General features: G+C 38.8%; 1 protein-coding gene across 1 annotated transcript in view; it reads right to left on the bottom strand.

Annotated features, from left to right (window-relative positions):
* The window catches only part of MED13L (mediator complex subunit 13L), a 180,567-nt gene that overhangs the window by 33,495 nt on the left and 131,559 nt on the right, over positions 1–15,513 (bottom strand). The window contains exons 8-15 of the mRNA XM_015294868.4: positions 11,663–11,825; positions 10,745–10,849; positions 7,152–7,880; positions 5,829–6,051; positions 4,757–4,862; positions 4,324–4,448; positions 3,237–3,336; positions 376–596 (exon numbers count right to left, since the gene is read on the bottom strand). Of these exons, the coding sequence (XP_015150354.2) occupies positions 376–596; positions 3,237–3,336; positions 4,324–4,448; positions 4,757–4,862; positions 5,829–6,051; positions 7,152–7,880; positions 10,745–10,849; positions 11,663–11,825 (1,772 nt within the window). The remainder of the gene's footprint in view (positions 1–375; positions 597–3,236; positions 3,337–4,323; positions 4,449–4,756; positions 4,863–5,828; positions 6,052–7,151; positions 7,881–10,744; positions 10,850–11,662; positions 11,826–15,513) is intronic.

Raw genomic sequence — 15,513 nt, 5'->3', positions numbered from 1 at the left:
GAAACAAACCATTTAAAAGCTATGTAGTCACAAGTACCATGTTTTTCAAATACGTTCACTCTTTCTGTTAGGCATAGGGCTCATTTCACATACAATACTGTTTGTTTCCTGAGAGCACCCAAAAACATTACAAACATAAAATTACACCTATTATATGAGAAGAAAAGTGCCTATAGTTAAAATCAGAGAAACAATTATAAGCTCTTTTACTAGAGAAGTTTTTGGGTTTTTTTCCAACTAAAGACCAATACAAACTTTATATGGCTCTAATTCCCATTTGTTAAAGTAGTCTGCTAAGCACACTACGGGTGACTTTATAAAAATCCAAACATACGAAGGTGAGATTATGAAAACACCCCATGTGTGGTATGTTACCTTAATTTCTTCAGGTTTAGGGCTACCTAATCCATCTTCCACCTCCATTTTGAACTCAGCAAGCTGTGTTGGAACCATGCTGACCATGGGACTTTCCATCATTCCCAAGGTGGTTACTGTCTCTGAACTTATTCCATCTTTATAACTCATTACTGGGGAGAAGGCAGGGTGTTGTTCTAAAGAAGGTGGTGTTGGGAACATCCTTTGGAGATCTGCCACAGCTAAATATGATGAAATAATACACCGTTAATCATTACAATACGAATTCTCAGGAAAGCCCAATAAAACAGAAGGCGTTACTCACTACTAGCTCTTGTTTTGTAGGTTAAAACCTAGTGAAGATTCTATATAGACTTAGTACAGTTCTGACACCTGTATAACTATAGGCTTAGAAGTTAACTCCTAGGGATGCATTCCAAAAATTCCTAGGGAAGCTTTGCAAACTTGATGTACAGCAGAAACAGCAAATTGGTACAACTTTAAACATACAGGCTTTTTTAACAACAACAACAAATATATATATACATATATATATATATATATATATTCCTAACAGAAAAGATTAAGTGATGTGAATGGAAAGTTCATCCCCGGAACTGCTACTAAGGAGACAGAATAGTTTTTTCTCCCTTTAGGGCTGACACTGAATCCCAAAGCAGAGACTTTTGGAATTAGCATGCACTTAGCTTTGTTTTTCCACTGACAGGCAGGCAACTGCAGTCTCATTTGGCCCATAGCAACATAACTCCTGACAAAAAAGAGAGGCTACTGTTGCTACCACAAACATTTCTGACTGGAAAATATTCAATTGTGGAAGTCAAAACCAGTGAAACATAGTCTCAAAAACGAACTGGAAATAACAAATTAAGTGATGGAATTAAAATTGGATAGAGTATATGAGTACATACAAAAAGAACAATGTGTTCTTGTAGGATGCTACAGCCACAAGTCCTGCCTCCAGTCTAACCTAACAGAACCAAAAATCTTAATTTTGTTCTTTTGTGCAAAGAGATGAGACAGCCAGCGTCCTATTTAATTCTTCAGACAAAGCGAAACAGTTTGAATGGGTGAAGTGTCCCCAGAAATAGAGTTCTGCTGAAAACAGCAGTGAATGCTGAACCCAACTGTTCCACAGCCTGAAGCAGCAGAGTAAGTTAATTGGCAATGGCTTATTCCTACTCGGTTTCTTTTTTCTTTCTCAGTCTTACTGTGAATGAAGACTTGAAAACAACTTAGTGTTGTCCTGATAAAGGATTAGTAAATGTTGAAAACAACTTCAATGAAATGGAAAAAAACATTTTCCATCCAATGCTAGTACGAAATAGAATCTTCAGGATGCCACTTGGATGAAGTGTTACCTCTGTCTCTCAAAGAGAAGTGTGCTTCAGGAAGCAGAGAAATGGGACAGGAAAAAGGGTTAAAACACAATGTAGTCAGTAGGACTTTACTATGGTGCACAACACATTTCATTTCCCTGCAGATACTGCTGTGCCTGGACAGCTGGTGTCAAGGGGAGAGAGCTACAGAACAGAAGTGGAGTTTATCTATTTAACCTATTACATGCAGCTCCATAGTATATATTTTGCTCATATTCGAGCCCCAGTTAGCAAAATTCTGCAGTGCAGAGTCATAAAAAAAGTTTAATTACAAAAAATCCCCAAACCCTACAGCAACAGGCTAACTATCATTATTCATTCTCATATGTGTCATGCTTGAAAAAGCTTTGCATATTTTAAAAAGCTATGGATCAACTAAACCTGTCAAAATCCAATCTCTGTATACTCCAGTCTTGTACATTTGAGTAAATCAGCACAGCTTTTATGGGTGCATAAAACTCTGACTCATCTCCTTCACACTGTATTTTTTTTTTTTCCCCTTAATTTGTCCTCATTACCACATAAAGTTAATGAGAAAGCACTAAAGATTTGCAGAGAGATTTGATTTCTTCTTGTAGAGGACACAATAATCAAGCATTCTTCCTTCTCGCGGCTAAGTAATTCGTAATTCATTATCTCACTGGTTAGTATCACACCAGAAATTCTCATCTTCCTCTTCCCACACATGCAAACACCTACATATATAGAAAACTCAGGAGAAATGCTATCTATGTAAATAATGCAAGGAAATCCATACATCTCAAGAGAGTAAAAGCTATAATTTTCAAAAGCTGTTGGCACAGTCCTTACAAAAGAGCCCTATTGTTTTAATACATTTTAGTACACAGTTCTATTTCTGCATCCCCTGCACTTACCCTGGTGTGCTACATGTGTAGCACCTGCACAAGCATCATTTCTACCATAAACATCCCCAAGAGGTTTACAATGTGTTTTTATTTAGAAACCAGTACTTCTACTGTATTCTAGGTTCCTCCACACCTAAATTAAATCCTGAAGGTGATTTTAGTCTGAATTCATTCTACATCAAATACATACCATTTGTTGCAAGTCACACCTTTACATTCTGAATAACTGTATAAGGAATGATTTATACTAAAAGATGACGTACTGTTGTAAACGAATAAATGAGATTAAACATTGGTTTGAGAATACAAGGGTAGTTTCCAAATGAAGATTTTTAACAGCTCCCTTCTGTGTATTATAAGACAACAGTGTTGGAAGCAAAGCATATAAAATCTCTGTAGGCACATTAAAAACGTATGCCTATATTACCATCCAGTGTTTTCATTAAAATACTCTTACCCTATTTTACTATTAGCATCTAGCAAACACAGAACAAAATAAGCACACTGGCTCTGGGTTCTGAGTAAGTGCAACTGCAAACCTTCTATAAAAAAGGCAGCGTGGTAGCTAACCAGAAGATTTTAACTGTCAACCAAGTGGTAATCAGTTACTGCTACTTACTTGGTGGGTAAGGTACTGCTGTTCTACCATCCTTCCCCACTGGGCGCTCCTCAGACCCCACCGCAGGCATTTTTGATGACCGAAGAGCTGGTGATACAGCCTAAAAGCAGAACAATTACATACCATACTAAAAAACATATGAAATAGTAGAAATCAAAAGCCATTAAAAACTGAAAACTTTCTGAATGAGATTTAACAAAAAACACCTTAAGTGCAGTTTCTGTGAAACCACAGAACTGGAAGAAGTGGTAAATAAACTGCTGCACTCAGAACATACTGCCAAGAACCAGACCTTAGAGATTTAAGCCATGTTATCTACTATCAGTCAATTTAGGATCCTGCTTTGTAACATTATGCCCATATTAGATTAAGCTTACAAAGAATCCTGATTACTGTTTTTTTTTGGTAATTGATGTAAATCTGCTTTTCCCTATATATTTCCTGATTTCCTTTTGTATCTCCTAATTTTCTTCTCTTTGCAAAGCAAAAGCTGCTTACAGGCATATAAAGGAACATGCTTCCAAGAGTTACTTACTTAAAGTTGAATATATTCTGATTTGAGCAGATTCTCAAACAAGGTAAAAGAACAAATCATCGGATAATGAAACTAGGATCTTTTCCACAGCTCTAAGAAACACAAAATACTGACAAAAATTGAAGACATTGAACTAGATTTAATACAGTTAAGAGGCAACTACACTGCTTGACCTCAGAAAGCAATCTTACAGCTTGTCTCTGCATGACTATGACAGCAAGTTAGCTGCGTTTCCCTCGGAGTATACTGGTTCTCCAAGTGACCGAAAAACCATCAGATGAGACAAGCTTTGATGTTACCTAAGAGATCTTCCAATATTCCCAAACTGCACACAACTGTTTATCTTCTTTATAGAATCTCCTTAAAGGATTCCTCTCTTTGCTTTCAATTCTTCCTGTTTAAAAAAACCACAAGCTTGCCTGCCTGGAAACAGTCTGTCCTATCTATTAGGGGTAATTGCTCCATGCTAGGATTGTGGAATCCTTCTGCCTTTTTATTTTTCCTTTTGTCAGGATTTAAGTCTACAGAACACTCAATCAAACAAAAACTTACACCAAGCTCATCTTCATCTGAATTATCAAAGATATTATCTAGATCATGGAGTGATGGTGCGAGATCTGTCACCTGTGTGAGGCTACCAGAGCCTACTCGGCCTGCAGCATTGTCTTGCCGGGTATCTATCAGGAAGAAAGGAAACAATCAGTGAAAAAAGGGAGCAAATTTTAAATCTTGCTCTAAATAGGGAAGAACCAAGTATCACTGACAGCCCTTTTCTATTCCCCTTTCTAATTGGGAATAGCTACAAATAGCTACTGTTAAGCCTTATTATTCTAAAGATTATTATATTGTTATAAAAAGGACAAGTGGAATCAAGAAATGGTTGGTAACCCTCATGTTAGAGCAAAGCGTTCAATGTATGATTTTTTCCTTTGAGATTTTATGGTGTACCTTTGAGTATTTTGCTTTACAGAGTGCTTTTACTCACCAGCTTTAGGAGCAGAACTGAAAATAGACATGGCATCTTTTCCATCAGGAACTGGTGTAGAATGACCTGCTGCGGGGATTTCCTTGGTTCCAATTCCATCTTCTGACTATACAAAAATGCCAAGATTTTTTTAATGGATGTTAATTTCACCTAAGTAAGAACAAATATACTACTGGTTTTCCTACGTCAAGCTAAACTCAGAGCTCTCAATTCAATATTTTATGAAGCAGAGAACGTTTTAAGAAGGGAAGGGAACACATTGGTCTGCTGTTGATCTGCATATCAGGAAAAACATGATGTAGTATTGAGTATGATGTACAAAGGACTCCATACACATCAGTTAACTTAAACAGGCAGTACAGATATTTAGGCACCTCAATTTCTCTAGAAAATACATCTAGAATGTTAAGCATGGTCGCTACCTACAAGTACAAATGAGTGCATAGCCAGGGAATGAAACAGCTCCATAATGGACAAAACATATAAGAAATATCATGCTTATGGGACAGATGATGGCCAGTGAATGGTGATCAAATTGTTTTGAAAGATGATCTCTAAGGAAACGTTCAGACTGTTATCACATCCCCATCATAAATCCTCTCAGTAAAAGGCTAAACTAATTTTGGACAAGGGAAGAAAGATGGATTTGGGCTGGAGAGATCTAAGCTTCGCAGTGAGGTTATACGTCAAGCTGAAGAAAGTAAGAAAAATGCCCAGCAAATCCTTTTGTCTCTACAAGTGAATATAAGGCTTGAAGTATTTTACTTCTTGCCTTAAATCTGGAACACACCGCTGGTCAAGTTGAATATATACAAAGAGGATGTGTTCCCTGCAGCAGCGGTTTTCATACAGAAAAGGTTCAGAGGGATGGCAGCAAACAGAGGTTCAAAAATACCATACTTAAATGAACTTTCTTTCCTCTGCACCTGTATGTGAAAGAAATGCATAATTCCTTTAAGTTTGACCTGTGCAATGGGTCTGTGTCTCCCTGAGAGCTGCAGGACAAATACTGTGCTGTTATCATCATCCTAACAAGAACATTAATGATAAAGACTCTGGATTGCCATGTTACCTTGTTCTTCTTCAGCAGATCTTTTTCAGCCACAAGTTTGCATTTTTTATTGCCAGTGAAACTGTACTTTATATCACCATCTTCAAAAGTGTAAGGATCACTAGCATCTCCCAAACCTTCTCCTGGTTGTTGTATTAGAGACAAGGGGTCAAGATAGCTCAGTGTCTGCACTGGTTTCTGTTCTTCCAAAATCTTAAACCGTTTATTAGGTTGTGCTAAGAGCCTGAAAGCAAAAAAAGGCAAGTAAACAAATCCATCATGAAACAAAACATGCATAGCAGAGAAAAAATAACAGTTCTTAAGATCTGTAGCTGTTGCACACATATACACTCCATGTCTCACTCCTTGATAGAGCAAGCATACATTCTTCCTCAAATAAGGGACGCATTTGCCTAAGTTCAGTATTAAACACCACACTGTATCAGGAACTTTTACATCAGGACAATGAGAAGAAAGTAAAATCTGTCACTAAATCAAAACACTTTGAAGTACATATGACCTTTTCAGCCTAGGGAGCTCCACAGTAATTACCAAAATTAACGCTGTCATAATTCAAAAAGATTGCTTCAATCAATTTTAGCTTAACCATTTTCATTAAATCCTCTTTGCTGCCCCTTTTTTCCATTGTCAGAATGGAGAAGTAATTTTAAGCCTGCACAAAATGAATTCAGATTCTCAGGCTAAAGTTGACATGAAATATCTTCATGTATCTCTACATACTGCATCCAGGCCTGGGACCCCCAGCACAAGAAAGATGCAGAGCTCTTGGAATGAGTCCACAGTGCAATACAGTGCATCTCACTTGCTAAGCAAACATTTATGTAGCTGTAAGGGTGCATAACTGAACGTAACTTTTGTTTTTTAAATGATCAAAAGACATAAGCATAAAAGAACTCTTATATTTGTTCATTTACTGTGATAAAGGTTTTTAAAAAGATGCATTGGTTGTTACAGTGTCCACCAGAAAGCCAGATGAGAAAACAATAAAGCATACTACAATAGCACATTTCTACTTACGTAGTGCTAACTCCAGCATACACCATCTATAATGCTACAGGGAAGCCTCCTACTCGTTGCAGAATTTTTACTTGGGAGCAAATAAATTACATGAGAAAACTGCTATTAAAAATTTTTCTTTGTTAGTTACCTTCCTACAAAAATCCCCATTAAACAAAATTATCAGAGAGAAGTTCTGTCTTCTACACTCACATCATCCCTCAGGTTTTGATACCACAAGTGAATCCAAAGCTTACAAATGAAACTAGAATTTAATCACGGTTAGAATTTAATAAAAGCACCATTCAGGCCAATTTGCATTCTTACCTTTTCAGTGCAGTGCTGTCTGGGTTCACTTCCATCTTAGCATCATCTCTCTCACATGGAAGAGCTGGTGGCCTGAATTCTGGATCATCACTTGATGGGACGCTATACGTCCTCCACATATCTAGTGACTCATTGTTCTGAATTATCCCACAATATAATGCTGTCTCACTAACCTCTGCCATCAGAGGTAACCTCTGTCCAACAAGAACTGTCCTCTCATCTAAGCTGGGCAATGGCTGAAGCTCCAGCCCACTGCCATAGAGTGCTGGGTTTACAGGTACAGAAGGTGGGTCCAGATTCTCTGCTTCCTGACCTCTCGGCTGGGGGCTAAGTGTGGGAGGCAGAGGGGAAGAAGGGGAATGGGGTGAATCCATAGGATTCATATTAATTTGCTTGCTTGGATTTCTAGCAGGTATAGATAGCGGCTTCTCATATTTTCTGGAATTAGGGACTTCTAAAGAGGGTTCCATTCCTGCTAATCCCAGTTTTTGGCCTGACGTGTCCTGCTCCACGCACAGCTCTTCAGTCACAGAGGGTCGATGGTGAAATGGCATCATAGGCCTTTTTTGCAGTTTCTCTCCCTTGTCCTGTCTTTCTGTTGCTTTGTGCTTTGAAGAGGCAGGTGGTGGCAACGATGAAGATGATGATGTTCCCACACTGAATCCTGGTTGATTTATCATTGGGGGGCGGCTGGAACCAGCAGCACAACGCTGTTTGAAAACCTTGTGCCTGAAAACAGAGGCAAAAGCAAGTCACTGCATGGCTCATCCTATTATCTGCTCTAATGGAAAGAAGCCCAAAGAAGAGCACCGAGAAATCTTATGCCTATTGTCAGTCTTTTAAGAGATTCTGGAAATGCCACATGATCTGCACCAGGCAGTGCCCAGTGTGGCTGCAGTATGTCTGACCTATAAAATGGAGAATGGCAGTCCCTAGAAAACGGAATTCAAAGCAAACAAGATCTAATACTTATAAAAGCTTAATACTGCTTATACGGAAGGTAACATAACAAAATAAAATAAACCAGGCTACTGTTGTTTTCATTACCCTAAAGAAATACAGCCTTTCAAGTAAAATGAATGCTGGGGAACTGAACCACTACTGTTGTACGCTCCCAAAGTACAGATCTGAATTGGCTTAGTTATGTTCACTCAGGCAAAATACAGCAAAACACTTCCATGTCAGTTTCCTCCAGATAAGGTTAAAAAAAAAAGAAAAAAGAAAAAAAAAAAAAGGCATAACTAGTCCAAAAAGCATTGATGAAAAAGTATGAATAAATATTTGAAAGCATTCCAAACCAGAAATCCACTAAAATGAAAACGTATTACAATGTTAAGATAAACTATATTATCTCAAATAAAGTGGACTACCAGACTGAGGAAAACTAATTCTGCTTCTATGACTTAGTTAGGAAAACATCCAAGTTTTGCAGAGTGGCTGTCAAACGGTACAAATACAACTACTTGTATTGCATCTTTTTCCTGTAACCATCTTACACTGCGTGATGTTGTCCTGGCTTTATTTGAGTTTGTTTTATTGGTGTTATCAGGAAATATTACAAGTTCTTTGCCACCACAGATCATCCTTAGCACAGCATCCATGTGGACCTGATGCCCTAGTAACTGCAGGTGTGCCTTAAGCATGGGCTTAAAACATTTCATTGTGCTCATTCTCCATCATTCACCATACCAACATGACTACAGAACTCGACTGACAACAGATAGTCTGTTTTTCAAGACAGAAAGCTGGGTCTATAGAAGACTGACTTTGATGCTGAGTATCAAAGAACTCCATATATGAGATCCTATCTTCACATTTTTACTCACATTTACACAGTGCACACAATGGGCACAGTGATGACAAAGGCAATTATACTGCTATGACACTATCTGTCCATCTTCTTCACCCACACAGAAGTTGCATGGCACACATTTATTGCTGTTTGAAACTGAAATTGCAAACACAGCTCAACCTCTCTACAGATTCAGATCTCCATTTTCCATGATTGGTTCCCCAAGCTTTCCAGGCAAGGCCTGACTTCAGTTTTCTATAGAGAACACTTGGCATCCTGACAAAACATTCATTTGTTCCACATTCCTGAGTATACATTCAGCCAACAAATAATCAGAGCAAGAGTAAGCTGCAGAAGAGCAACATTTTCACTTCAGACAGCAAAGGTTGTGCAGACTCAACACAACAACCCCTTTGCATTCCTTTATCTCTTCTTCCAAATACACAAATAAGACCCCGCTTTGTAAGAAGTCAGGCACAAGGTACAGGGACACAATCAGGCTTTGTCATTTTCTAAACAATCTTCCAGTGATCAATGGAGTGCTATATTCCCAAATTTCTCTGTGTGGACAAATCTACACAGAAAGCCCTGCACAGACTACTGTGACAGGTCAAACATTTAAGAATTTGGTTAGACAATTGTTATCATTAACTATAGCATTATTTGCAAGTTTGCCTCACTGTCAAAAGAAAAGGAAAAAAGAAAACCAGCTACGCCTCCATCAGCCAAAGGAGTGAAGAATCATTTCAGCCGTATCATCGTTTGTTGACTATAATTCTGGCAAAAGCCCTTCTTATAGTATTAAAATACAACAAACAAACAAATAAACAACACCAATAAACCAAGCACAATACCACAGGGGCTTGGCTAGCATGGCAGTGTTTCTGTTTGAGCACATGAATGTCATTTACATCTTTGAATACTTAAAAATAACTTCATTAGGTCATAAATGTTTTTACGAGTCTAATAAATAGATGGCAACCTCAGGAATTAAGAATTTTAGTAGAAGCTGTTTCACGGGCATGTTCCACCAGAAGCAGTTTTTCTGGCCATCTCTGGCACCTCTGATAATTCTATAAAGCGTTAAATAGAAATGGTGCTGCTGGTTTGCCTCTCCTGTGTGAGTAGCACTGGAACTTCCAGTGCTCAAAAATGACAGATAATTGAATAAACTTCTAAAGTGCTCCTTTACTGTGCTCTGATTTCTTTTTCATCCTCTCATAGCGGTGACCATGCTGCAAAGCTGCTCTATTGTCTTGGTGCCTTTTTGGTGTCTGGTGAGTCATGGCGGATTGACTGGAGGGTATACAGAGAGAAAGTGATTCTTAGAGAAATTTTTCATCTTTCTCCAAACGAATTCCTCAAATCAGGATGCACTGAAACTCAGGCAAGATGCAAACTCTTTCACTGATCTGTAACAGATGTTTATTAATTCTGAGCCAACTCTGCATAAGTTGCCATCTGAGCTCCTCTTATTCGTAATTTTAGCACTCCAAATTTTGGAGCTTTGAAGCTCCCATCTCTGAAAAGCCTGAAGGATGGGTTGATTACAAATGAGAAATGTTTGAGTGATTCTAGACCTTGGCTCTCTAATCTAGGATCATTTTTCCACTTAAGTTGCCTGCGACAAGTAGACAATGATAAGAGATGCTTGTTAATCACCTGAATGTGATTGATGTGCACAGTTTTAGAGTTTCCTCTTTTCTCAGCTAAAACATAACTCACTTCTTAAAGGCTACCTCTATCTGAACTGAACAGTGCTCTTTCACTATGTGAAATGCTTCCTGTCTTTGAAGCTCACCTGGAACAAGAACAACTGACTCTTTGGACTGGATCCACAAAATCCCAAGAAACAGTATTGTTAGGAACTTCCTCTTCCAGATTTGCAGTTGTAATTTGAGTCCTCCTAAGGAATAAACAATTGCTTTAGTAATTATTACAGTGTGTAAAACAATATTTTAAGTAAACAAGCATGCCTAAATTCACATACGTTGATCTCAAATAAAATTCCTTTCTTCTACTTCACCTTTGAAATACAATTGTTCATTTAATAGTATTTCCCTCCAATACATCTAAAAACTTTTTGGGAGGACAGTACCAGCTCCACATCAGATAGATATTTGTCTGGGGTTTGAGAACAGAAAATAAGATTTAAGCAATTTAGATTGAATCTGAAAATTCATCTGACATATTCAAATACAAAACTGCATGGAAACAATAAAAAAAATAAGAATTTCAGGGCATCTCGTGCCATGAAAATATTTTAAGCAAAAAAGTAAAAATTTGAGTAATAAAGATCTGTGATGCTAAAAACAATCCATATCCTTATGACAAGGAGTTTTAGTCCAGTTCCTTAAATATTACCTAAATATCAAACACACCCTCTTGGTTCTTTAGTCATCCAACTTTCAGTCTGGTAACTACAAGTGGAACTAGAAACTGTAGTCATTAAATCTGAAAACACCTCACTAAAGGCACCTTGTATGAATTTTTAACCTCCAAGTCTGACACAGTTAAGATACACGACTACAAATGCAATATGAATAGCGTTAAAGAGTTTTCCGCTGAATACAGTAACTAATTTTCTTTGATAACGCTGCATTGCAATATTAGCTTTGATTAGTGGCAAAAAAACAATCTGTCAGAAATGATATCTAAGGCAAAATTATTAATATTTTAACTATGTATTATATGGTATTAATAAGGAGTACTGCCTTACTTGGACTGTGACCTGTTGAGAATGCATTCCTTCCAGACACGGTGAACCATATGATTGTGAAATTTTGGAGTAATCTTGCTTGATTTCTTTGGACTGTGTACACTAACTGTCCCCTCCTGTACAGCTGAATGGCTGATACTGCTCTGAGAGCATCCACTTTCTCCTACAAGATAAATTAAGCAGTCATTATTTGAAAGCTGAAATCATTATTTATACTCAAGACAAAACCTCGATGAAGAAATGAATGGAACACCATGACACTACTTCTTTATATTATGTCTGAACTGAAATACCAAAATCAAAACTTGCTTCAGTGAAGTCTTGCAGTTTAGATGTACACTATTACAGACCAGTTTAACAGCTGATAGTTCATACATACATGTGAGGTTCTCAGCTGTACTGTGCAATTAGCATCATATGTCAGAGAAATGAAAATATTACTCAACATGTTAATAACATGAAAATTCCTATTTACACTCTGCACTTCATTTCTTTCTGTGGATGAGACAGAAACCTTATTGGTTGCTGCATAAGCAGATGTTTCTTTTTCTACTACACACTAGGGTTTTGTTTAGATTAACTGAAATCCAAGAGTCATCTTTAAAAGCAGAACCTGGAACAGCAGAGGGAGCTTTAGGCTCATTTCACTCAGCCGCTGAGCACCGCTGCGTTCTGGATGGAAAACTAAGTAAGGATATGCTGCATCTTAACAAGGTCAAATCAGTGTATAGAACACTTCGTCCTTCTGCCTGACACAATTTAGAAAGCCTTAAGAATGAAACGCTGGAAGTATTCACTGCCGTACATCGCTACATCTAACAAGGCAGTTCTGCTGACTTCTGTTAGGTGACGTTCAAAACCCAGCTTCTACAATTGCACACAGGCTGCCTAACCCCGTACCTCCTTCCATTCTTCACACCTACAGTTACTTTCTCCACCCAGAACTTTCCTGCTTCTCTTTTCACACAGAATTCTAACAGAACAGGGGCAGTCAAAAGTATATTCCTACACATACTGAGGTCAGCAGCTAACGGTCTATGTCACTGGCTTTCAGATGCTCTACATTGCTTGTGAATTCAATGTATTGGTAATAAAAACCATAAAAATCAGAACAAAACTTCAAGAATTAGCACATTTGCTCCTTTTCAGGGGGAGATGTGTGTATATAAATAAATGTAATGCACACATGTACACATTCCATAAGCTAATAGCAGGATGGATGTAACTGCCAGTGTGAAAGAAGTGATGAAGAGGGAAGAATTGGAGGTAAGGGAGGATAACCAAGGGCCTACCAGAGCTCCGACATTGCATTTGTGTGCATTAACCATTTTTACCCCCAAATTAATATCTTTTATACTGCACTCTGGTTCTACATCTGAAAAAATACCATTATATAGTTCCAGTGGAAAATTGTTTCTTTACATACATTAGAGACAACCACAGAAAGTGCAGCTGGAAGAGATCTGAAGAGATCATGAAGCCCATCCCCTCCTTTGTCCCTGATCAACTGCAATCTTATTTCAGAAAAAAATATTTGACTAACAAGGAGGGGAGGGGAGGGGAGGGGAGGGGAGGGGAGGGGAGGGGAGGGGAGGGGAGGGGAGGGGAGGGGAGGGGAGGGGAGGGGAGGGGAGAGGAGAGGAGAGGAGAGGAGAGGAGAGGAGAGGAGAGGAGAGGAGAGGAGAGGAGAGGAGAGGAGAGGAGAGGAGAGGAGAGGAGAGGAGAGGAGAGGAGAGGAGAGGAGAGGAGAGGAGAGGAGAGGAGAGGAGAGGAGAGGAGAGGAGAGGAGAGGAGAGGAGAGGAGAGGAGAGGAGAGGAGAGGAGAGGAGAGGAGAGGAGAGGAGAGGAGAGGAGAGGGCCAACCTACCCACCTCTCTGCTAATGGTAGCTTCCCAGCAGCCAATTATTCTAACACTTCATTATCTTCACTCAGAGAAAGTTTTTTCCCAGTGTTTAACCTAGATTTGCTTCGCTCTAGTTTAGATTCATTACATACTGGTTGCAGAGGAAAGATTATTATTTTTCCCCTTTTATGTCTCTGAAGACTGTTAGACTGTCTCTCCTTCTGATTTCTCTTCTCTAAACTAAACAGCCTCAATTCTTTCCATCTTTCCCTGTGGGCCCTGTTTGCAAAAATCTATCATCATTTATACTGCACTTTTCTGGACTCCATTCAATTTGTCCACATCTTTGCTTAATAATGGTGCTCAAAAGTGGACGTGGAACTACACCCACATTTTTACCAGCATGGAGCAGAACTGAAGGATTATTCACATGCTTCAGATTAACCCAGTTTATGTACCCATTTACCAGTTCTGCACAGCACGACATGTTTTTCTGATCCATTTCTCCAATTTGTCAAGATCTTTTAAAATGGTAAATGATACAATATAATGGAATCCTTTTATTATTCTCTGGGGAAGCACCAGTTTCATATTGCTCTCTTAAACAACAGCAGAGATCAAACAGAAATTGTGGCTGCCAAATTGAACAATTTTAACATTTTTTTAGACTTTAATAGTTATGAACACTGTAAAACAGAATTCCCTTGTGATATTATACAAGTTTAACAGGGATCTGAAAATTTTAAAAATACAATGGCAATTTTTCACATGCCTTCAAAATGTTTTTTTGAACAAAATTCACTGAGTTCCTCTTGCTGTATCTGATGATTCACTTTTTTCCCTTCTTTGTCATCTTAGATGCCTGCACACAAACATGCATTTCACTTCTCTATGGCTAAGACTCCTCTGTTCCTCCATCCTTATCTGAAACTGCGATCCAGAATTAGTTACAGCATAACCCCTCCAACAACACCTAATGCTAAGGTCTCATTTGTATTCCAGACAACAACAGACAGTATACACACATTTAATTTTTGAGGAGCAACCTGATACACATATCTATACCATATATCGTATATATAATAAATAAATACCTATTTATTTCTAAAGAGGCAAGGTATTGAGGATCTCATTGTGGCCTTCCACAAGGGAGCGTATAAACAGGAGGGGGAATGGCTGTTTACGAGGGTGGATAGTGACAGGACAAGGGGGAATGGTTTTAAGCCGAGACAGCGGAGGTTTAGGTTGGATATGAGGGGGATGTTTCTCACACAGAGGGTGGTGATGCACTGAATCAGGTTGCCCAAGGAGGCTGTGGATGCCCCATGCCTGAAGGTATTCAAGGCCAGGCTGGACGTGGCTCTGGGCAGCCTGGTCTGGTGGTTGGAGACCCTGCACATAGCAGGGGGTTGGAACTGGATGATCATTGTGGCCCTTTTCAACCCAGGCCATTCTGTGATCTAGCATCCCATCTATCAAGCATGAAGATCTCTTCTGAGATCAGAACCACCATGGACCCAATCACACAGCAGAGCGCATTCCATGCAGACAGAAGAGGCAGTGGAGTGGTAGGCACTGTGCAGCACCCTGTGTGCTGGGCGCAGAGCATGGAAGCTCATGTCAGCCCTCATTTGAGAGGCCAGCTCCTCATGGCCACATCTGGAGACTTATGCATTTATTTTGAATGGCCCCTAACTAAAACTCAATGGTGGCAGGTAAAAAGAGTAGCTCCTATTTGCATATTATTGTTATACAAACATGATTAATTAGTTAAATGCAGTATTTCTAGCTTTGTACAAAAAGAACTACATACTGCTGTATGGTCACTATACCCTTGTAGAGCAATAAATCAACACTCTCATCTCAATGCAAAAAAACCACCACTTCAGAACCACACACAAAATCCACCTATAACACTGGCATAATCTTGTCTGCCATACTGCACAAAGACAATGCTGTAACAGAAGGTAAAGCTGGACAGAATTCACAAAGTTCCATTTAAAAGTG

Source organism: Gallus gallus, chromosome 15 (genome assembly GCF_016699485.2).
Source record: "Gallus gallus isolate bGalGal1 chromosome 15, bGalGal1.mat.broiler.GRCg7b, whole genome shotgun sequence".
Classification (NCBI taxonomy): Eukaryota; Metazoa; Chordata; class Aves; order Galliformes; family Phasianidae; genus Gallus; species Gallus gallus.
This window is presented reverse-complemented; position numbering and strand designations above follow the sequence as displayed.